General features: G+C 43.3%; 1 protein-coding gene across 2 annotated transcripts in view; it reads right to left on the reverse strand.

Annotated features, from left to right (window-relative positions):
- Window positions 1-3,828: 3,828 nt before the first annotated feature.
- Window positions 3,829-25,498, reverse strand: part of LOC141105617 (C-type lectin domain family 2 member A-like) — a 94,682-nt gene continuing 73,012 nt past the window's right edge. For both annotated transcript variants that reach the window (XM_073595570.1, XM_073595571.1), the window contains exons 4-6: window positions 23,730-23,893; window positions 8,923-9,029; window positions 3,829-6,874 (exon numbers count right to left, since the gene is read on the reverse strand). In XM_073595570.1, the coding sequence (XP_073451671.1) occupies window positions 6,700-6,874; window positions 8,923-9,029; window positions 23,730-23,893 (446 nt within the window). In that variant the 3' untranslated portion in view covers window positions 3,829-6,699. The remainder of the gene's footprint in view (window positions 6,875-8,922; window positions 9,030-23,729; window positions 23,894-25,498) is intronic.

The raw sequence follows: 25,498 nt of genomic DNA on the forward strand, positions 1-25,498 counted from the left end.
TACTGTGTCTTGGAGCTGTACACTCCTTCTTGAAGTGTCCGGGTCTGTGGCAGTGGAAGCAAAATGGTTTCCCTTTTGGTTTTTGGCCGAGATCTGCACTGTTTAACTGATCAGTGACAATGCAGATCCTTTGAGGTTTCTGTGACTCCCAATCTGCTATATTCCTTTCAATAGCAGTTGCAAGTGACAACAAAGAGGAGAGGGGCTTATCTCTCCAGTCTGGATTTGCAGTCATCAATTTTTCTCTGATGTTTCCTCTCAACCCGGTCATGAAGCTATGTATCAATACCAGTGATAGGGCACTGTTCGTAATGTCCTCCCCAGCCGTTTCCACCAATGGCGACCCTAGGGGGGGGCCAGAGGGGGCCCTGACCCCCCCAACATTATGCTGTGCCCCACCATGTGCCCCCCCCCCAAAAAAAAAATTTTTTTTTTTTTTTTTTACAAAAAATCAATGTCTAAGAGGGAGAGAGTCCCCAGTCAGCTCCTGCAGGTGATTCCTCCCCCCTCCCCTGCTCACTGACACTGCATAATGCGAGCGTTCACACAACCACGGCCGCCTGATCTGCTCGAGCCAGCGAGTTGCAGGAAGGACTCCACCAGGACTTTCAGTTACTGAAAAAACAGACTGATTTCTCCCGTCCTTAGGACAGGAGGACCAGCCTGTAAATTCCAAGAGATGCCAGACCAGAGCTGTCAATAGCAGGGGCAGGACAGCAAGAGGAGGCTGGGGAACCCCACAGTGGCAGAACACCAGGGCCCGGAGGCAAGACAACCTTTGCAACCCTGATAGTTCTCCCACTGCTTTGGATCCTTATATTTTCTTGATATGCTGGTGACATATATCTCTTGTTTTCTGCCACCCTGGGGGACCCCAATACAGTAGGAAGGGAGCTCACTACAGAACATGTGAAAGGGCCCGTTGTGGGAGTCGTAGTAAAGGGCCCCAGGATATATATATATATATATATATATATATATATATATATATATATATATATATATATATATATATATATATGCATTTTATAGTTGCCCCCCTACTTTTGTCCCTGTCCCCCCATGTGCCCCCCCTAAATTTGAAAGCTGGAGACGCCACTGGTTTCCACGGCTTGTTTAAAGTGATTGTAGTATGTCATACAATCTTCCTGTGAACCTTGGATCACTCCTGACACCTTGGTCCAAGACTGGGGAGGGTAGACTGTTTTAATCAACTATGCCAATTGCTTAGTGAGTATATCTCCTAGATGGCTGGAGTCAACATACAGGGTCCGTGGAATATGCTTTACTGAGGATTTCATCCAATTCCCCATCTCCACAAACCCTTTTCATTATTTGAAGCATATCACCCCAGTTTGCATTGTAGCTTGCCTGGATGTCTAGCAGCTCTTTGGCAAATTTAATGGGATCTGTCCTTGGATGGGGGATAACACTCAGAAATCCTTTCATCTCAGAGGGAGTCCACGGCACGTGATGTGTCATCTTTCCCGTGGATCTCCCACTGCTGTCATAAACAACCTGTTCTTATACAGGATAGACAGATACGTCATCTGAAAAAGATATCAGTTATGGATTGGTCTTTTGGGATTCTGTCACAGAATCCCAATAAGACTGTGGAAGATTGTTGCTGCCAGGTGGGGGCACTTTATCCAATTGCAAAGTGCCCTGAAGGGTGGCATTAACAGTCCCATGATACACCGGTGTGCCCACATTGGGTGATATCCTTTCACCCTTAGAGTGACACCACACAGGTCCTTGCTGTGGGGTGCTAGTTACTTGAGGGTATAAAGGTACATAGGCTGTGTACTCTGTAGCAGAACTGCCAGTATTGCTTACAGCAGCAGGATTGCCAGTTAACTGCCGTTTAGGGGAGAATGCTGGCTCACAGCCTGTAAATGGGGGATTACTATATTTGGGAGGTTCTTCCGTCAGAGGGGAAGAAAGTTTCCCTTTTGATGGTATCTGGTCTCTGGAACTGGGGAGTCTTTTCTCCCCTGATTCCAGCATTCCCTCCCCCTGGTTTGCTGTGCTATCTCTTTCCTGTGGTTTCAATGCTTCACAGGAAGAGTTTTTCTGTGATTCATTGGGGGTTTTAACTGGGGTGTTAAACGTGGCAGCAAGTTGTAGCTTCCTCTTCTTTTCATCTGTTGATGGATGACAACACCTATCACTTTCTGAGTATCTGGCCAACAAGGACCGGGCGATTGTATAAGGCCCCAATCCTGGCCATTCCTCATCATCCCCCTGTTCATCACTGTCACTACTTTGGGGATGTGACTCTAGTGGCTGTCCCTGCTGGTCACTACTCCGCAGCATCATGTGATGCGTTTTCTCCTTAACTCCCACATTAAAAATATTCACATCATCAGTTCTATTCATGGAATCTACCATCCATGCGCTCCACGCATCTCTTTCATTTGTTCGTGTCATCTTCCCGCGGTGATTGTACCACAGGGCTTCCCAAGCTTTCGGCTTAAAAGTACCTCTTTTAGAATACTTTTTCCCAGTCCAGCGATCCCAATCTTGAATATATTTTACAACCCAAGGCCCATATTTATCTATCATCTCTTCCCTCGGGGTCAAGTGGTAGGGTTCCCCACGGTTAGACGCCCTCTTTAAAGCGATTTGATTACCCATCCTTTACGGACTCCGGACCTTGAACTGATTCCCCCAAACTTTCTATAGGTTGCCTTTACTCCAGAGGTAGCTACTCTCTGGCCAAGAATTGGGTTGACAGGTACCGCCCCTGTCACCCTTGCCGATTTTTTTTCACTACTTGCCAGACCAATTACCTGTCCTGGCTATAGTCCTTCAAAAAATTAGCCTGGAGATTTCCCAAACTAAATAATAGTTTAATCCCCCCGTGGACTTTTCTGAAGTACTCTAATAGAAATGCTTAACGAAAGGCTTTTACTTCTGTTATGTCAAGAATTATTAGCACGAACTTGGATAATCAGGACCCTATGCGTGCTTGTAGTACAGGAGGCAGTTAACTGATGCACCCCTAATTGCAATATGATTTGTATATGTTACATTATAGCCACTGTTCCCAGGTTTACTTACAAACCTTACAATCCCCCGTTAGTAATTGTAAAGAAGAAAGATTCATGCCTAAGATCATTCAGTGTGATTTAGTCTCCGTCTCCACTGACGCAATTTTTTTTTTTCCAATGCGACTTTGGACACAAAGTCGCGTTACAAGTCACAGCCCATTGATTTCAATAGTACCTGTTCCAATCTATGCTACTCAATGCTGCAGCAACTCTGAAAGGGTACTTGCACCATTCTGATGCGACTCTGGATCAAAGTTGCATTCAAAGCCACACCACAGTCGCATTAAAGTCGCACCTCAGTCACACTCAATCATGCGACCTTAGAGCTGCATTAGTGGAAACGTAGCTCTATGTCCACTGTGCGCTTCAATCACAATGATTGGCCTAATCTCATTCAAAGGGTCAACTGAAATTGTTTTTTGGCAGAGAGCACATATCCTTTTCCTCCCATCATTCGCACTTACAATTTCATTTAGTCTCATCAAAATATTCACATAGACAAAAGGTAAAAAAAAGGAAAGTTCTGAGAAGTTTTTTTAGTCTGGGGATTCAGATGGGAGACAGGTAAACACAACACCAGCTCTGTCTTCCATACAAATTGCATTCACCCCAACATTAAACTTCCTCACACAAGGAGGCACCATCTGATAAGGAGATTTTTATACCTACCTCACTTATATGGAGTGATTAAACCTTTTCCTATATAAGTATTAAAAACGAACGATAACAGTGCGAAAAGATAAACATTTACATTTATTTATACAGAAAAGGAACATTAGAGATTACCAAATACAACGTGGAGAATACAACCATAAAACAGAGACCAATGATACAAAATATTGCTATAATGGTAATACACATGCTAGCTAGAGATTAATATTATACTAAGGCAAAATCCTACAGTAGAAAAGGTTACAGAAAAGAGACAGAAGATAATAGAGATACATTGTATAGAGAAGTCTTATGTAACCATCCTTCATCTAGACCGTCAGCACAATAGAATGGGCAGTGATCTGTGTTGCAATATATACACATTTGTAACCCCCCCCTCCTTCCATATGCAAAGGCATTGCCACATTCTTTCAAGGGTGGGGGGTTGCACATAACACTTGGCCAAATGGAGGTCTTTACATGTCATAAACCCCTCTCTGCCCAACCCTATTTAAGTAAAACAAGTTTGGTAACACTACTGCTCCCAGTCAGCCTCACAACCCCCAAGTGATTCCCTTCAGGCAAGGGACAGTACATCTATAAACCAGGTGGTAGAACTGACGCTATAAACAGAGCTTAAACCAGAGCTGTTTTATGATGTCAGCTGTTCTCAGAATGTCCAGGCAATTTCCTGACACACTGTTTTAAGTCATATTGCATGTCCATTTATAAATGTTGATTATCACTGAAATTAAAAATCATAGGTCTCCAGGGCTGGACTGGGACAAAAATTTGGCCCTGGACTTCCTCATGACCGGCCCACTTTAATTTTGAGTGTCCCCAACAGCGTCCCCCTTACATCAGAGTGTCTCCAACAGCATCCCCCTTACATCAGAGAGTCCCAATCAGCAGCCCCCCTCACATCAGTGTGTCCCATATCAGAGAGAGTCCCCATCAGAAGCCCCCTTCACATCAGAGAGTCCCCATCAGAAGCCCCTTCACATTAGAGTCCCCATCAGCAGCCTCCTTCATATCAGAGTCGCCACCAGCAGCCCACTTCACATCAGTGTGTCCCCATCAGAAGCCCCCTTCACATCAGAGTCCCCACCAGCAGCCCCCTTCACATCAGAGTCCCCATCAGAGAGTCCCCATCAGAAGACCCCTTCACATCAGTGTGTCCCCATCACAAGCCGCTTCACATCAGAGTCCCCACCAGCAGCCCGCTTCACATCAGAGTCCTCACCAGCAGCCCCCTTCACATCAGAGTCCCCACCAGCAGCCCACTTCACATCAGAGTCCTCACCAGCAGCCCACTTCACATCACAGTCCACACCAGCAGCCCACTTCACATCAGAGTCCCCACCAGCAGCCCACTTCACATCAGAGTCCTCACCAGCAGCCCACTTCACATCACAGTCCACACCAGCAGCCCACTTCACATCACAGTCCCCACCAGCAGCCCACTTCACATCAGAGTCCCCACCAGCAGTTCCCTTCACATCAGTGTGTCCCCATCAGAAGCCCTTCACATCAGGGAGTCCTCATCAGAAGCCCCTTCACATTAGAGTCCCCATCAGCAGCCTCCTTCACATCAGAGTCCCCACCAGCAGCCCCTTCACATCAGAGTCCCCATCAGAGAGTCCCCATCAGAAGACCCCTTCACATCAGAGTCCTCACCAGCAGCCCCCTTCACATCAGAGTCCCCACCAGCAGCCCCCTTCACATCAGAGTCCCCACCAGCAGCCCCCTTCACATCAGAGTCCCCACCAGCAGCTCCCTTCACATCAGTGTGTCCCCATCAGAAGCCCTTCACATCAGAAAGCCCTCATCAGCAGCCCCCTTCACATCAGTGTGTCCTCCCTCTCCTCCCCCTCCCACATGTACTCACAGTTTTGAAGGCAACTTCTCGTTCCTCTCTCCAGTCATGTGATAACAAGTGATAAGGGGAGAGAGGAAGGAAAGTCTACCGTTGGTCTATCTCCCCCTGCAGGCTGGAGGGAGCAGAAAGCCTAATGCTCTCTCCAGCATATGAAGGAAGCTGCTCCTCCTGACAGGAGTGAAATTGCGATCACTCACTGTCAGAGAGGAGCTGCTCCAGGACTGCACCTGAATCTCCCGGTAGTCCCGATAGCCAGTACATGCCTGTAGGTCTCACATTTCCACATCAGGGGGCGCCATACAAATGCCCCCCACACTTTTCACAGATTTATTTGTAAAAAAAATTGAAAACCATTTATCATTTTCCTTCCACTTCACAATTATGTGCCACTTTGTGTGGGTCTATCACATAAAATCCCAATAAAATACATTTACGTCTTTGGTTGTAACATGACAAAATGTGGAAAATTTCAAGAGGTATGAATACTTTTTCAAGGCACTGTATACAACAATGGTTATAAATTCTGTGGTATGTTTCATCAATCTTAGTAACAGAAGAAGTGGCTTGGAGAAGCTACAAAACATCTTAAACATTACAGAACATTCCAGCAGAATCTGACTGACTGCTACTAGCTATACCATATGTGACTATTCTTTCACAAAAAAAGGTAAAAAGAACATCATTGAGGAGCTGGGGGTTTTCAGTTGAGATGTTTTGATTATGTAACTTAGAATTAACTAAGGAGGAGATTTTACTAAAACTGGAGCACTGAGAATCTGGTGCAGCAGTGCATGGTAGACAATCAGCTCCTAACTTACAGGCAGCACAGTGGTCGTCAGTTTGAATACCAACCACGGCGCTACCTGTCTGGGGTTTGCATGTTCTGCCTTTGTGGGTTTCCACCCACACCCCAAAGAAGTGCTGGCAGGTTAATTGATCATAGTATGTGAAAGAATGTGAGTTAGGGACCTTAGATTGTAAGCTTCTTAATGCTGGGGAGTGATGTGAATGTGCAATATATGTAAAGTGCTGTGTAAATTGATGGTACTATATAAGCACCTATAATTTATCAGTCATTACATGATGGTGCCATTGTTTGCTCTCACGGCCGAATGTTCATTTTTGGAAATTGGGTTTTGCCTGATGTTTCATATAGTGTATGTCCAGCATTAATCTCTTGCTGCAAATCCATTTCTTTGGATATTTTCCACTTCCACTTTTAAAACCTTCACCATTCAGATAAACATGCTCTGATTCACCGGGGTCTGGTATATTTCTAGTAATAACAGATCTGGAAAAAAAAAGAACAGAATATAACATTATGTAAAAAGTTTGCTGTTAATATTATAATGTATGTTTTTTTTATTACATAATAATCACAAATCATATGGTGGTTTTGCATATATTTTCTTTTAATGTCTTTTATGGTCAGGACTAAAAAATACAATTTAAAAAATATTTTCTTTTCTGTCAGGTGAATATGACATATTGCATATAAATTATTTAAATGCTCACATGAAACCAGCAGATGGAGCTGTGTTCCCTTTTTTACACATTTACCAGTGCATCCATATCTGCTTTGTCAAAAGAAGTCTGTTTACAGAGCTCAGATTTCTAACAAAAAATATAGATCTAACTCTGATAATGCAGATCTAATATATGCTCATGACAACATCAAATTCTGGATAATAAACCTGCAGTCTTGATTGTATGATCTCTGAACAATCTTCACCACTTCCCATCCATAGGACGTACCTCAATGTTCTAGGGTGGGAAGGGTAATATCTCTGCAACTGCAGCGATGACCAAGATACTTTCTTCAGCCGGCAATTCTGCCTCTTGTAAAACTAATCCGAACATCTAAAGAGTCACTGGATTACTTTGACAGGAAGTGGAAGGGGCTTTTTAACTGACTCTCCTGTGCAATCAGGGAGCTTGGTAAGGATATGTCTGGTGTTTTCCCACTGTGTGACATCAGAAACCGGAAGCAATTTGGTTTTCGTCACAGCCATTACCGGCTTCAACAAGCATCAGATCACACCGATCTTGGTGTGATCTGACGCTTTGGAGGCCAAAGAAGATCTATGACGTATAATAGACCCCAGGTCTCTCCAAAAAGAGGACCAGTCATACTTTATTGTTTATCACAAGAGATGTTTACATTCCTTGTAATAGCAATAAAAATGATAAAAAAAAATTAAGTTACAGTGTAAAAAAAAATCAAATAAAATACATAATAAAATGAAAAAAGCACCCCCGTCCGACCATGCTTGTGTGTAAAGGCAGACACATATGTAAGTCCCGCACGCATATGTAAGTCCCGCACGTATATGTAAACGGTGGTTGCACCACACATGTGAGGTATCGCCACGAACATCAGAGCAAAAGCAATAATTAAAGTGTTAGAACTCCTGTGTCACTCTAAACTGTAACCTGTAAAGACTATTAAAGCATCGCCTATAGAGATTTTTAGGTACCATAGTTTGGTGCCGTTCCACAGGCGTATGCAATTCTAAAGCGTGACATGTTTGGCATCTATGCACTTGGAGTAACATCATCTTTTATATTTTAATAAAAATTGGATATTATATTGTGTTTTCTTGCATTAAAATTCATTAAAGTGTATTTTTCCAAAAAATTGGGTTTGAAAAAACGCTAAGCAAATACCATTTGACATAAAAAAATGCAACGCCCACCATTTTATTCTCTAGATCCTCTGCTTAAAATATATAAATGTTTAAGGTTCTAAGTCGTTTTCTAGCAAAAAACATAATAATTTTTACATGTAGGGGAGTAATGCCAGAATTGGCTCGGAATGGAAGTGGTTAATAGTAGTGCTTTGGCATACAAAGCCTCCTTAGCAGAGGAGATGATGAGTTCCCCATGAGTGCCAGACTGGGACCAGTAGGTCTAATAATAATGATTTTGGGGGTTATTTACTAAAGTAAAATCCACTTTGCACTGCAAGTGCACTTGGAAGTAAAGTCGCTGTAGATCTGAGGGGGACATGCAAGGAAAAAAAAAAAAAACAGCATTTTAGCTTGCACATGATTGGATGATAAAATCAGCAGAGCTTCCACTCATTTCAGATCTTCCCCTTAGATTTAGAGTGACTGCACTTCCAAGTGCACTTGCAGTGCAAAGTGGATTTGCCTTTCGTAAATAACCCCCTTTGTATCTTGATCCACTACTCACTTAGTAATGCACTGGATGGGCTAAGTAAAGACTTGGCACTCCAAACTACTACAAACCATTTTTTTTTACTGGGGTCTTTATGAAATAAAAGGAATCATCGGTTTTAGGTGAAGCTGACCTTTACATTTTAGGTGTGGGACTTACATTGTTTTTGAGTAGAATGTTCCATCGGTTCCAACCCAACCTGAGTCATTTTTTGCCCTGCTCAGTCCAATCCAGTATTTGTTAGTGCTCAGGAGATTTAAAAATTTCTGCAAGACAGAAATAAAATCTATTGAAATAACAAACATTTTTTTCAATAAAAAGCTGCCTAAAAATAGTACTTAACTGGAATCAACTCTTGTGGTGATTTACATATAGGGGTTATTTATACATTATGGGTATCCATTAAACTTTAAAGTGGATGTAAACCCAATGTCATCCTTTCTAAACTATTGCCATAGTGGTTATCTATAAGGATATACACGTCTCCTGCATGTATCTTTACCTGTCAAATGTCTCCCCTCTGTCTGTTATGAGACCAGAAAAACTGCAGATTCTGTGGGCGGGGTCTGTTGTCTGGAGCTCGGTGGGTGGAGTCGTGATGTCAGTAAACTCCCCGCCCACCTCTACATTCCCCTTGTCAATATGCATTTTCTCCTGTGTATTTCTTACACTGAACTTCTGCTATGATCTCTAACATCCAGTGAAAAGACAGGAAAGTAACCACATGACTTCAGCATGCCAAATCATGCTGAGGTGTGGAACAGCCAATCCTTGCAGAGCTGCTGAAGAAAGCAGTGGGGGAGGGAATTAAAAAATAATGCATGTCTTAGGCTAGTGCACTAGATATGTAAATCACCTGTCACTCACAGCAAGGGGGAGGATTTGACAAAGTTTTTCTCTGTTTGTCAAGTTTTATCTCACTGAACAATAAAAGAGGATTGCTCAGAGATGGATTAACTCTTTGTGGCAAGACTGGGCTAAAATGATAGGAAATCTTATACTCTACAATATGACATAAAAAAAAAATTTGGGTTTACATCCACTTTAAAGCTGAACTCCAACCTAAAGCTGGTCATAGACTGGTAGATTTTTTGGCCAAACCCAGAAGATTCCACCATCCACATAAACAAGGTGGATGGAGGAATCCCCCCAGGGAGACATTGTATTCTGACAGTGAAACTTGCTGTTGTCAGAACATACTGATCAGCAGCTGCAGGTGCTGATCGACAAACGTTTTCCAACTTGCCCATTTGACAGAATTTGATCAATCAGTTGACCTTTGTCATCACGCTGTTTGAGTTTAGGCTTGTGCAACCACACAGAAGCCTGCCCTTAAACCCCCCCCCCATTTTGCATGGACACACCAAGAGCCAGACCAATGAATGGCTGTGGTGGCATGAGTAGTCTTTCTAGCCCCTCCCACATGACACACGCTTGAGGAGAAAAGGGAAACAGGCAAGACCCAGACCACAGTCTCTGATGTCACACAATGTAATGTTTTTAACAAAAAGAAGATTTTGATTTAAAAAAATATATATAATTGCATGGAGATACTGGAAGGAAGGGGAACTGAGGGAATGTATTTGTTGTCCAATTACCTCCAGCAGTAATGGTCTATAGGTACATGGGATGTACTATAAGTTCGTGGAAACTTGGTACCATTGGGTTAATAGCTTGTACCCAGACTCCTGCAGTCTAGAGGAGATATAAGGCCTAAGCATAAAATGGAGAATAAATTAGCATTGTTCGCTGGAGAATTGTTGAGCCAGGTTTATTTCCCAGTCCTTGAGGAAGAAAGGGTCCTCAGTCATGGGGGCAATAAGCGCAGCATAAGCAACAAAGAGGCCATGTTGAATAGGCGCTGGTGTTGAACATGCAAGTTTGAAAGAAGTAGGGTCTTAATAGCTACTCTGAAATGTGGGTAATGAGAGGACAAAGTGTCTCATCTGGTATGCTTGCAATAGTGCCAGAGTGGAGTCAGTCACATATTGAATGATTGAATAGCGGCCACCATTTTCCAGCCTTCGATATCCCAAAAATCCTGAACCCTAAACTTATTTGCTGATATAAATGGGTGAAAACTCATTTCATGGAGCCCCAGGGAAAATTCAGGGTTCCCTATAACAGGGTACATTGACAAAACAGGAGTGGTAACTATAGCTTTAAGGGCCGGCCCTGAGGATAGCACCCAAAATTGTGTGGTCTCTAATACTGGCTGGGCATGAGCCCTGTAGGCAGGAGATTGGGGAGAAGACCTAATTAATGAACAGCCAGCTTTTTGAGTTTGTGTGCTTGCACCAGTCAAGGACTCTACAGAGATGGGTAGCCTGGTGCTAACGGATGAGGATCAGAAACCCCATGCCCCCTGAATGCCTGGTCAGATCAAGTTGTCCGATTTTATTCTTGGTGGGCACTTCGCCCATTAAAAACTACAAGAATTCCCTCTTGATCTGGCACAAAAAGTTTGGGGGAATGGAGGTTGGGAGAGTCTGAAAGAGATAAAGAAGGCGAGGGAGGATATTTATTCTTAGTATATTGTTCCTGCTGAACCAGGTATGTGAGTAGAGATGCCACCTCCGAAGATCTTTTCCGAGGGAAAAGAGAAATAGGGGGGAATTTTCCCAGAATGTGGACGTCAATGGCGGAGTGAGGAAGACGCTGAAATATTTAAGTTTCTTAGTTGTCCATTTAAATGGGAAATATAGGGAAATTGATGGATAAGGGAGTCCCTGTCTTCCAGAGAGTAAGTGGCTAGGGAGTCTAGGAGGTTATAAAGGGATGAATAAAAATCCCTAAGGCCATCAGTAATATCTGAGGGTTTGGTCAGTTTTTGACCTGAGGGAATACCTATTCGAGGGAAAAATCCTGTGCTTTGGGATCACGTAAAGAACTTGCTAACAGTCTTCCAGATTTATTTCCGCATTCATATCAGAGGCGTCTGCTGTAAAGCATTTTAACTTTAAAGTGGGAGTTTAGGCAAAAACTAACTAACTCTAATCCTACTCTATGCCACATTCTAATGCCCCGTACACACGGTCGGACTTTGTTCGGACATTCCGACAACAAAATCCTAGGATTTTTTCCGACGGATGTTGGCTCAAACTTGTCTTGCATACACACGGTCACACAAAGTTGTCGGAAAATCCGATCATTCTGAACGCGGTGACGTAAAACACGTACGTCGGGACTATGAACTGGGCAGTGGCCAATATCTTTCATCTCTTTATTTATTCTGAGCATGCGTGGCACTTTGTCCGTCGGATTTGTGTACACACGATCGGAATTTTATATCCTGCTCTCAAACTTTGTGTGTCGGAAAATCCGATGGAAAATGTGTGATGGAGCCTACACACGGTCGGAATTTCCAACAACAAGGTCCTATCACACATTTTCCGGCAGGAAATTCCGACCGTGTGTACGGGGCATAAGACTAAAACATCTAGCCCTGTCTCCAGCGGCGAATGCTGTGTGCAGGAGAGAACCGACAACGGCTGGAAAATGCCTGGGAAGTGATGTCACCCATAGAGTTACTACGGGCCTACACACTGAAGCCCTTGCTGACAGTTCAGCACGGGACCCGACCAAAGCAGCTGCAGAACAGGTAAGTACAGCGATTTTTGCTTTACAGGGCTTGATAGATTAGTCTTAAGCCTCGTACACACGATCGGATTTTCCAACAGGAATTGTGTGAATTGTGCAGAAAAAAGACATTGAGAATAAGAATGTAAAAAGGAAGAAATATTTGAGAGATTTTGAGAACTACCAAAATAAACAAGTTTTTCGTTGGCAATCCACGGTAGCGTCTAATGCCCCATACACACGGTCGGATTTTCCGATGGAAAATGTCAGATCGGAGCGTGTTGTCGGAAATTCCAACCGTGTGTGGGCTCCATCAGACATTTTTTGTCGGATTTTCCGACACACAAAGTTTGAGAGCAGGATATAACATTTTCCGACAACAAAATCCGTTGTCGGAAATTCCGATCGTGTGTACACAAATCCGACGGACAAAGTGCCAACCGTGTGTACGGGGCATAACACTGTGGCTAATCAACAGCCACAAATAGGGGCAGCCATGAATGGGGATATGAGAGCACCGCAACCACAGGGGCAACAACATCTACAACAGCAGAATATCAAACAACCTATTAGGGGGTATCCTCTGTATCGACAGGAGGATACACAACCCCACACACCTTACCGTCAGCCACCTAAGAGGCCTTATTATAATCAACAAGGACGGCCAAGCAATGAGGGAAATCCGTACCCTAGAAATGGCCCACCACCCAATCAAGGTAATTGGGGTTATGGGGCACCAATCGATCAAGGTAATGGGAATAGAGCCCAATATGAAGGAAATCAATACGGTAGGGGTTATCAATCTAACCCCCCCCCCCCTCAGCACAGAGGTGGACAGCAGAATACTTATGGCTATCACAGGCAATATGGGTACCAACACAGTACCTCATACCGGCAACAAAGGAATTATGGGTACCAACAAGGCACACCCTATAGAGGGAACCATCAATCACACAGGGGTCCCCCACCTTATCAACCTCCATATAGGGGTTATCCTCCCTATCCGAGAGAAGATGCACGAAGGGATGGAACTTACTACTCACCTAAACCACAAAGAGTTAGATATGAGAAACCTCCACAGGATCAATACAGGGTACCTGTTTATAACAGTTTTCAACCTTTGGAGGATAATGAGCACTTTCTGGATGAATCTTTTTTAGGGGGGACCAGGGGAGGGTCCACCCGCGAGACAAGAAACCCAGGAAGAGAGGAGGGAGAGCTGGACGAAGAATACAGCAGAAAAAGAAAGTGGGAAGATTAGGGGAAGGAATCTACAATTTAAGTGGAATTACACTATCAAGGGAAGAACTATTGGTGTTAGATAAGGGTATTAAATTTGCCCCGAAAAAAGGACTCAATAAATTTGAAACATACGTTGGTGTACAAAAGTTTATAAGAAAACTTAATATTAAGAAATATTATGCCCTGAATCCTGTAGAAAGGACCATTACCAATAACAGGTTTACCAGCTTAAGAAACAATTCTGTATTCAACCCCTATATATCCAACAATAAGTATGTAGATTTATTCAAAAAACTGGTTACCACAGAATTGGAGCAACTACCAGTTAAGAAGGTTTACGAACACAAGGACCTGAAGAGGGGAATGGATTTATTGGAAAAAAGAACGGACATAGTGGTCAGGCCAGCAGACAAAGGGGGGGGGGGGGGGATTGTTATACTTTCATTACAACAATATAAGGATGAAATGGAGAGAATATTGAGCGACACGGATACATATTAGTTGCTTGATAGCAATCCCTCCAAACCCTTTAAGAACACATTGGAATGCATTATTAAATATGGTATTGATAAAGGATTTTTGAATAAACAGGAAGCAAAATATTTAGTTCCCATGGTTAGCAGGATACCTGTGATATACTACTTACCCAAGATCCACAAGGATAGCACTAATCCTCCGGGTAGACCGATAGTGAGTGGTATTGAATCTTTGACATCTAGATTGGGAGAGTATATAGACATCCATCTGCAGCCCTTAGTGAAGAAGACTAGAGCCTATCTCAAGGACACTAAGCACACTTTGCAGCTTTTGAATGAGTGTACTGCACATGAGGATATGATTATGGCTACAGGGGATGTAGCCTCATTGTACACCAATATTGACCACGAGGGTGCCTTGAATGCTGTAGAATGGGCCTTGAAGAAGGAAAATTCAGCGGATGAGGTTTTTATTATATTTATTTTGAAATGTCTAGATTTTTGTTTGCGGCACAATTTCTTTTGGTATGATAATAAAATTTACCTGCAAAGTAAAGGTGTCACTATGGGGCGCTAAATTCGCCTCGAGTGTGGCGAACCTTTACATGGCCAAATGGGAAGAGGAGGGGATTTTGAGTAATGATTGTGGTAGCATTCTATTATACAAGAGGTTTATTGATGACCTTTTGGTTATTTGGAAAGGTAATATGGAAACACTGATGGAGTTATTGGACTCCATGAATGTGAATGATCGTAATATCTCTCTTACTTGGGATGTCAATAGAGAATGCATACACTTTTTAGATCTGGAAATTTTTAATACGAATGAGGGCATCATTACCAAATCCTTTTTTAAGACCACGGACCGCAATTCTTATATTCCGACCACTAGTTGTCATTACAGACCTTGGCTGAACAACATCCCTAGAGGACAATTTACAAGGATGCAGAGAAATTGCACGAGAGCTGAGGACTATGAGCTGCAATCCGATAGGCTAAGCAATATGTTTTTGGATAGGGGGTACCAAAAGGAATTTCTGGAGAGAGAAAAGATTGAAGTTGGATGTCTGAAAAGGGATGACTTATTAACCACTTACCAACCGGCCCATAGCCGAATGACGGCTGCAGGGCGGTTGGATAACTCTGGGAGGGCGTACTATGACGTCCTCCCAGAATTCCCCTCTCGCGCGCCCCCTGGGGCGCGCACCCGAACACATCCGTGACCGCCGGGTCCGGAGGACCCGGCGCATCACGGATCCCGGTAAATGGCCGCTGATCGCGGCCGTTTACCATGTGATCGCGCCGTCAAATGACGGCGCGATCACATGTAAACAGACCGGCGTCATCTGATGACGCCGGTCCCTCTCCTCCCCCTCTCCTCCCCGCCTGTGTACCGATCGGTACACAGTGAGCGGGGAGGGGGATGGATGGATGTCTGCAGCGCTGTGGGCTGTATGTGTAGTGCCCACAGCGCTGCACAGAGACATCCATCCATCCATGCTCAGCCATCCCCACTACACTGCAATGCTGAGCAATACTCTGCAACACCCCCACAATACTCTGCAATACCCCCACAATACTCTGCAATGCTGTGCAATACTCTGCAACACCCCCACAATACTCTGCAACACCCCCACAATACTCTGCAACACCCCCACAATACTCTGCAATGCTGTGCAATACTCTGCAATACCCCCACAATGCTGTGCAGTACTCTGCAATACCCCCACAATACTCTGCAATGCCCCCGCCATACTCTGCAATGCCCCCACAATACTCTGCAATGCCCCCGCCATACTCTGCAATGCCCCCGCCATACTCTGCAATGCCCCCGCCATACCCTGCCATGCCCCCGCCATACTCTGCCATGCCCCCGCCATACTCTGCCATGCCCCGCCATACCCCGCCATACTCCGCCATACCCCGCCATACTCTGCCATACTCTGCCATACCCTGCAATACCCCGCCATACTCCGCAATACCCCGCCATACTCCGCCATACTCTGCCATGCTCTGCAATACCCCGCCATACTCCGCAATACCCCGCCATACTCCGCCATACTCTGCCATGCTCTGCAATACCCCGCCATACTCCGCAATACCCCGCCATACTCCGCCATACTCTGCCATGCTCTGCAATACCCCGCCATACTCCGCAATACCCCGCCATACTCCGCCATACTCTGCCATGCTCTGCAATACCCCGCCATACTCCGCAATACCCCGCCATACTCCGCAATACCCCGCAATACCCCGCCATACCCCGCCATACTCCGCAATACCCCGCCATACCGAGCCATGCTCAGCTGTACTCGGCCTCTGTATGTGGCCAGGCTGAGGAAGTCTCACACATGTGGTATCGCCGTACTCAGGAGGAGTAGGAGAATCTATTTTGGGGTGTCATTTTTGGTATGTACATGTTATGTGGTAGAAATATTGTATAAATGGACAACTTTGTGTTAAAAAAAAATGCGTTTTAACCACTTCCCGCCCACCGGCCGTCATACAACGTCCTTGACTTTGTGCGGAGATATCTGAATGATGGTTGCAGCTACAGGCATCATTCAGATATCGGCTTTTTCAGCCGGCGATTCCCTACACCATGAGAATGATCATAGCAGCTGTTCCACTGCTTGATCGTTCTTACGGGAGGCGAGAGGGGGTGTCCCCCCCTCCCGCGCTTCTACCGACTGACCGCTACGATCGAAGCCAGGATCGTTTTTTTTTTTTTTTTTTTTATTTCAGGCTTCCCAGCCTAGAGGTGAGATGTGGAGTCTTATTGACCCCATATCTCACTGTAAAGAGGACCTGTCATGCCATATTCCTATTACAAGGATGTTTATATTCCTTGTAATAGGAATAAAAGTGGTCAAAAACGTTTTTTTTTGGAAAAAAGCATCAAACTAAAATAAATAAAGTAAAATGAACAATAAAAAAAAAAAAAAAAATTTTAAAGCGCCCCTGTCCCTGTGTGCTCGCATGCAGAAGCGAACGCATACGTAAGTCCCGCCCACATATGAAAACCGTGTTCAAACCACACATGTGAGGTATCGCTGCGATCGGTAGAGCGAGAGTAATAATTTTGGCCCTAGACCTCCTCTGTAACTCAAAACATGTAACCAGTAAAAAATTTTAAAGCGTCGCCTATGGGGATTTTTGAGTAGCAAAGTTTGGCGCCATTCCACAAGCGCGTGCAATTTTGAAAGGTGACATGTTGGGTATCTATTTACTCAGTATAACTTCATCTTTCACATTATGCAAAAACATTAGGCTAACTTTACTGTTTTGGTTTTTGTAAAGCACAAAACAGTTTTTTTCCCCAAAAAAACGCGTTAAAAAAATTGCTGCGCAAATACCGTGCGAGATAAAAAGTTGCAACGACCGCCATTGTATTCTCTAGGGTCTTTGCTAAAAAAAACATATATAATGTTTTGGGGTTCTATGTAATTTTCTAGCAAATAAATGATGATTTTTACATGTAGGAGAGAAATGTCAGAATTGGCCTGGGAACTACAGAACGCCTGAAGGTGCTCCGTGCATGTTGAGCCTCTGTATGTGACCACGCTGTGTAAAAGTCTCACACATGTGGTATCGCCATACTCGGGAGTAATAGCAGAATGTGTTTTGGGGTGTAATTTGTGGTATGCATATGTGAGAAATAACCTGCTAATATGACAATTTTGTGGGAAAAAAAAAAAGTAAAAAAAAAACCTTGATTTTGCAAAGAATTGTGGGAAAAAATGACAACTTCAAAAATCTCACCATGCATCTTTCTAAATACCTTGGAATGTCTTCTTTCCAAAAAGGGGTCATTTGGGGGGTATTTGTACTTTTCTGGAATGTTAGGGTCTCAAGAAATTAGATAGGCCGTCAGTACTTCAGGTGTGATCAATTTTCAGATATTCGCACCATAGCTTTTGGACTCTATAACTTTCACAAAGACCAAATAATATCCACCGATTTGGGTTAATTTTACCAAAGATATGTAGCGGTATAAATTTTGGCCAAAATATATGAAGAAAAATTACTAATTTGCAAAATATTATAACAGAAATGAAGAAAAATGCATTTTTTTACAGATTTTTCGGTCTTTTTTCTTTTACGGCGCAAAAAATAAAGAACCCAGCGGTGATTAAATACCACCAAAAGAAAGCTCCATTTGTGTGAAAAAAAGGACAAAAATTTCATATAGATACAGTGTTGCATGGCTGAGTAATTGTCATTCAAAATGTGAGAGCACCAAAAGCTGAAAATTGGTCTGGTTATTAAGGGGGTTTAAGTGCCCAGTTGTCAAGTGGTTAAAGGAAAAGATCATGACTATGGGAAGTGATGGTAATGAGGGCATCAGCGTCGTTCTGGATTATTCCGTACAGAGTAATGAAGTAAGAAGGATTATATGTAGATATTGGAACGTACTCAAGCAAGATATTCATCTTAAAGATGTACTTCCAGGAAAACCCAAAATTGTTTTTAAAAGAGCACCTAATTTACGAGGTAAGCTAGTACATAACGTAGTGGAACCACCCCCCCCCCAAAACCAAAAATGTTTTGGGATCTTAAAGGTTTCTATGGCTGCGGCAGATGCTACAGCTGTATTAGGGTTCCGGACAATAATAAAAGGGTAAAAGATTTTTCGAATCCATCTTATACCATTAGGGATTTTATATCCTGCGATACGATTGGGGTTGTTTATGCGTTAAAATGCCCATGCAATTTGTGTAGGGTGTACTATTAGGGCTCTGAAGGACCATTTAGAGGAACACGTGAGAAACATACGTAAGGGTTCAGATAAACTTAATCTATATGTGCATTTTAAAAAAATGCATAACCAAAGTACAGCTGGTATGAAATTTTGGGGAATTGAAGCACCTAAACGCCACTGGAGGGGTTCTAATTTCGTTAGAGAAATTAGCAAACGAGAATCCTGGTGGATACACCAGCTTGGCTCTTTGGTGCCTGGTGGACTAAATAGAGAATTTGATTTAAAATGCTTTCTTAGTAATTTTTAATATCTTTTAATTCACCAGAGAGTTCCATTCAAGCGTTCTTGCTCATATTGATTTTGGTAATGTCTGTTTCCACTTCGATACGTATTTAGCTAGGTATATTTATACTAAGATAAGGTGGATATGCATTATATAGGGGCCCCATTAATATTGTTCATATGCCCCCAGGCATTCTTCTATTGCACTTTCCAATTACAGTATAAGGGTCTTTTTATTATTTTTTTATTATTTTATATTTTTTATTTTTACTGTTGTTACTCCCCCAAATGGCAGCTCCGCTCTGGGGGGTAATATAGCATATATGGTATGTCCTTTCAAAAGTATTAATACGCTAACCATTCAGCTTTTTAGCTGTGTATCTTTGATCCTTGGGTGGTCAAATAAGAATCGGATTGTTGATCATAGGGGTTAAATTGCTAATAAGGGATAGGTATGGCTGTAGCCTTTTGCTAGATTTGTCTGCGGTCTAAGGGAAAATGGCCGCCGTTACTATAACTTGAGCATAGAGCGTCCGTCCAATCAAATATCCCTGATGAAGGCACGTGATCCCTGTGCCGAACACGCGTAGAGGAGGGGCCATAACGGAGCTGTCAGCAAGGAGAGAGAGCTGGATGAATACACCGCACCGCACGCTATACCATACGATCGGCTTTTTATATGTTGGTACCTGAATAGGATGGTGCACTCACGCACCCACACCATGTGAGTACCTCTAAGAGGGGAGAGTTTGTTTTAAATAAATCCTTTATTATGTTGCAATGTTGCGATATGGAGTCTCTTTTCTTTTACATATGATATTATGACGTTATTTGAGAGCATTGGAGACCTACACAGTTGATCCCATAGAGCCTAGGAGTGGCTCCAAAGCGTGTTTTGACAGAGTTTAATTACTGTGTCACACACTTCAAGGTGAGCGCATGTGCTTTTGGGGTTCACTGGAGAACACTAAGGCATGCTTTATGGTGATACACTTGTTGGATAAACAGGATGGATGGACTTCACTGATTATGGACACATTTTTTGAGCACTTTATATTTTTATGAACTATAAGGACTTTTTTATTTTATTTAAGGAATGGTTGCATTTTCATTCCTGGTTTGGCACTTAGATTTTGAAATAATTTTGTATCAATTAATTTTGCACGTTGCACTTTTTTGGGGTTATGTGTGCAAAGTATCAATTGGCATGTCTGATTTATTATTTCAGCACAGACGCATTTGATTTCGATTCTGAAATTATTTTTGCACGTTGCACTTTTTGTAGTCATTTGTGTAAAACAATATTGTCATTTTTTGTAATTTAGCGCAGACACATTTATATAAATTTTTTAGGAATTGTGTGATGACAGGCTGTTGGCGGAAAATCCGACCGACAATTCCATTGGACAATTGTTGTCGAATTTTCCGCGGACAAATGTTGGATGGCATGCTTTAAAATTTTCCGTGAACAATTGTCTGTTGTCGGATTTTCCAAGCGTATGTACACTAGTCCGTCGGACAAAAGTCCAAAGTACAAACACGCATGCTCAGGATCAATGCTCACCAAACACGACATTAGCAGAAGGTGCCCAAAGGGTGGCGCTCAAGAGCTGAAAAACCACATAGTTTCATGTTTGTTGGCCAACAATTGTGTGCCGTTTGTATGCAAGACAAGTTCACGGCCAACGCCCTTCAAACAAAAGTCCTACGCTTTGTCCGTGGAAAATCCGATTGTGTGTACGAGGTCTTAGAATGTGGCATAGAGTAGGATTAGAATTAGTTAGTTTTTGCCTAAACTTCCACTTTAACCTTAGACAGAAGCAGTGAGTTAACCCCTTTATAAAGGGCATGCAATTCGGTCGCCAGTCTGAGGGCTCACAGTTTTTTTATGCTGGGCATCCAGGGATTGAATTTCGGCAATCAGGGAGGAGAGGTTCTCAAGATGCTCTTTCTTCTGTGTGGATCCTAATTTAACTTGGGAGCCCCTAAGATAGGATTTATGGGCTTCCCAGGCAGAGAGAGGTCTTATCTCAAGAGTGTCATTTATAGCAAAGGAGGTTAGGTCTGCTCATAGCTGGGGCAATAGATGGTCCTTCTGCAGAAGGCTCTCATTGAGACACTTTTGTGTACGCTGAGCAGGGTGAGGCGAGAGAGAAATGGACAACATGATCAGGGCATGGTCAGAGATTAAGGTAGGTTTAATGGTAATCTCTTGGACTGAGTCAAGAAGAGTAGGAGGCATAAAAAAGTAATTGATTCCAGAATAGGTTTATTGAACGGCGAGAAAAAGGTATAATCACTGGTATTATGGTGCTGGAGTCTCCGAAGACCGGACTCGTGAAGACATTGCTTGAAGCATCATAAATAGGGGAGAGAGAAGTGGCAGGCCCTCAAAAGTAGTTGAGTAGGGGGTCTAAGGCGACATTGAAGTCACCCCCTAAAAGCAGTATGCCTTTCTTCCTTCCCCCTCGTATTTTTATTTCCTCTACCCCTTTCCCCCATCCTGTAACACACCTGCGTATAAATGGGCTCAATAAAACTTGTCTCCCTCATGTCAAAGGACCCAAAAAAAGAACGTAAATTGTCTGTGAATGTTGGTGAATATATGCCAGTGCTGTATTTTTACAGGAAATGCATTTTTCCTCCTCTAATGCCCCTAAACTAGGACATTTTTGCTTCCCCATCTCGTATCACAGCTTTTCCCCTAACTCTTAATTGCAAGGTGTCTCCATGGCCTTAGCTAGGGCTCTGCTGTGGATACTGGAAGATAAGAGGAAAGACTCTCAGAGCCAATAGCTACTTATATGGGGCAGGGTACATATGCATCTTATAGGTAATTCTGTGAACTATATCTTATATAAATACTGGCAGCTTATACAAATATTAGGATGTGGGCCATAGATAAGGTCAACTGTAAGCTCCTGCAGAGAGACCAGTAGAGGGCATGGATATTGACAGGTAATACTGTAAACTATACTGTATACAGATACCAGTAATGTGTAGACCATAGACAAGATCAACATAAATTTCTGCAGAAAGACCAATAGTGGGCAGGTGTTTTGGCAGGTAATACTGCCAACTACATCCTATACTAACAATAATGTCCTATAAACAACAGAGCAGACCAAGTAAGGGGACCAGCAGGCCATCAAGCAAGACAACACAGTCCAAGGACTATTTGACTGAGTGCAGAGCCATAAAGACGAGATGAAAACTGCAATGGGGCAGTTCCTTTGTGAAAGTGCCCACACTCGGGTATAGGAGCACCAGGACAAAGAGTAATCTCCTCGGGCTTGTAGCAGGGATATTCAATGAAAAAGCAAACAACATCTATAGTAGGTGGAGGAGGAAAAGTCATAGAGGGTAGCTACCCCTGAAATCGAGATGCAGGAGTTCACTGTTACCTCCCAGGGCATAGGTGAGAAGAAGTGACAATCTACAGGTTTGATCAGCAGCATTAGACTTTATTCTCCACAGGCAACGGTGCACAAGGAGGGTTAGCTCTAGAACACCAACGTAATTTATGAAGGGCTGAGGAAGAAGGATGGGCGCCTTTCCCTTCAGGTAAATCAAACAGGTTCTCTACCACCACTTGCTTGGCACCCAAAAACCTGAAGATGGCTAGAAGTTGATCACAGATCTTGACATTGAAAGGATGGCCCCATTTTTATAGTGCCCCATAATCCCAGATCATGATGAGCAGAGGCTTCCCGGTCCTGTGCATTGCAAGAGTTGCTCTGGAAAGGTCAGGCAAGAAGGTGATTTGGGCCCCTTCAAACTTGAAGGACCTGAGTCTCCATGCACACTGCATAATTTCTTCTTTGAAGGAGAAGAACAGCACCCTGCACAGGAGGTCAGGAGGGCGAGACTGAGAGCCATTGCAGGGATCTTCAAGTCTATGGACTATCAAGCTTAATGGGGTCAGTAGCTATCCTTATTAAGTCAGCACTAGAGGTAGCCTCGGGTATCCCCCTAGTTTCACTGAGAGTGGTTTTCCACATTCTCAGGCACAGGGAGAAGAGGGCATGTGGCTGTTGGGTATGGGCTCTCTCTTATGCATCCATAAAAGCACTTAATTGTTGTGAGCAGGCATCTAAATCTTCTACTCTGGCAGAAATACAGGATACTTGTTTTAGGGCATTCACATCAGACTTCTGTAACCCACATGATGGGATCAGTTTTGGTATAAAGAGAGTAGAGCAGGGAGAGAAGCTAAGATTGTACCGCTGCAGAGACCACTCTGGACTGTGTCTCCTCAGAGCGAGGTGGAGATGGCTGTGACTGCCTGGCAGGAGAGGGGATCGGGGAAGGAGGCTGTGAAGAACAGTGAAGCCCCTGCTACCCGAAGAGGCAGCTTCTTTATGCTGCAGTGATTTGGTGACTATCTTAGCTAGTGCCATATTAGCAGAGAGCATGGTGGGTCCATGGGGCAAGGAAACAATAGGTATTCCCTCAGGTCTAGTTGAATAAGGGGTCCAGTGGGGTCTCTGTATATTCCCTGTGTTGACATAGGCCAGAAACCTCAGTAAAAATCTGGCAAAAGGCAGGGACTCAATGCAGGCTGCACAGAGCTAAGCTAAACTGCGTCTGCTATCTTCCATAGCCAGGGCACACCCCCAACAGAATTGTACTTCGATCATGTTGAGCATCAGGTCATGGGTGGAAATGGGTCTATGATTACTCACCATTTCTTTCTCATTATCAATAATTGCCAGGGATGAATTGTGTGATTTGCAGAAGTTCTGGCTGTTCATCCATGTATCAAGCTTGTCTGAGAAATAATAACATTTTCCCCTGTATAAGACCCAGTCATCCATACACTGAACATTTATTCTTTCAGGTGCCTTTTCTACAAATAGATGAGAATTTATTTTAGCAATTTGTATATTTATTAACTAGTAGACAAATATGTATAGAAATTGCTATTTAAAAGAAAAAAGGATTATATAAAAATACAAACAGAAATATCAAATAACAAATAATCATTGTATAATAAAATGTTAACAAAATTGGGCTTGTTTAGTGTATAGAGTGTCACCTCCAGTAAAAGTTAAGTATATTTTTTATCTCACAAGAATTTTTTTTTAAATTGTGGGTAGAGTGGCAAGGGGTTCGAACATTTGCCAAGTTTTTATTGCTGTCTATGTCCCTGGTGGGACAAGTCACCCTCTCTATTTGTCCTGATGGCATTTCTTGTTTCTGGGAGAGAACACTTTGGGAAATGCATAATTGTTGAGTTGTCACCAGAGCAGTAGATGTGGGGAAATCTTACAAAGAGAATGCTTGTTCTGTCTACCTTGTAATTCCCCAAACTTCAGAGAGATATCTTCTCATTTCATTTTGGGTTTCAGCTCTTTCCTACCATAACACTGAAAAGAAAAAACATGGATATACACTGCTAAAAAAATTAAAGGAACACTTTTGAAACAGAGTATAGCATCAAGTCAATTCAACTCCTGGGGTATTCATCTGGTCAGCAGATGGGGTTGTTAATCTGTTTCAGCTGCTTTGGTGTTAATGAAATTAACAACAGGTGCACTAGATGGGCTATTGAGATGTCCTCCAAAACAAAAATGGTTTTACAGGTGGAGGCCACTGACATTTTTTTCCCCTACTCATCTTTTCTGACTGTTTTTCACTAGTTTTGTATTTGGCTAGGGTCAGTGTTACCGTACTACTGGTAGCATGAGGCTATACGTGGACCCTATAGAGGTTGCACAAGCAGTCCAACTCCTCCAGGATGGCACATAAATACGTGTCATTGTGAGAAGGTTTGCTGTGTCTCCCAGCACAGTCTTAAGAGCATGGAGGAGATTCCAGGAGACAGTCGGTTACTCTAGGAGAGCTAGACAGAACCGTAGAAGATCCTTAACCCATCAACAGGACGGGTATCTGTTCCATTGTGCAATAAGGAACAGTATGAACACTGCCAGAGCCCTTCAAAATGACCTCCAGCAGGCCACAGGTATGAATATCTCTGACCAAACAATCAGAAACAGACTTCATGAGGGTGGCCTGAGGGCCTGATGTCCTCTAGTGGGCCCTGTGCTCACTGCCCGGCACCGTGGAGCTCGATTGGCATTGAACACCAGAATTGGCAGGTCCGCCACTAGCACCCTGTGCATTTCACAAATGAGAGCAGGTTAACACTTTGACAGACGTGAAAGGGTCTGAAGAAGCGGTGGAGAACGTTATGCTGCCTGTAACATCATTCAGCATGACCGGTTTGGTGGTGGGGAAGCAAATCCTTGGATGGATGCTCAGACTTCTACAGGCTAGACAATGGCACCCTGACTGCCATTAGGTATTGGGATGAAATCCTTGGACCTATTGTCAGACCCTACGCTGGTGCAGTGGGTCATGGGTTCCTCCTGGTGCATGACAATATCCAGCCTCATGTGGTGAGACTATGCAGCCAGTTCCTGGAGGATGAAGGAATTGATACCTTTGAATG

The sequence above is a fragment of the Aquarana catesbeiana genome, linkage group LG08 (assembly GCF_042186555.1).
Source record: "Aquarana catesbeiana isolate 2022-GZ linkage group LG08, ASM4218655v1, whole genome shotgun sequence".
Taxonomy (NCBI): domain Eukaryota; kingdom Metazoa; phylum Chordata; class Amphibia; order Anura; family Ranidae; genus Aquarana; species Aquarana catesbeiana.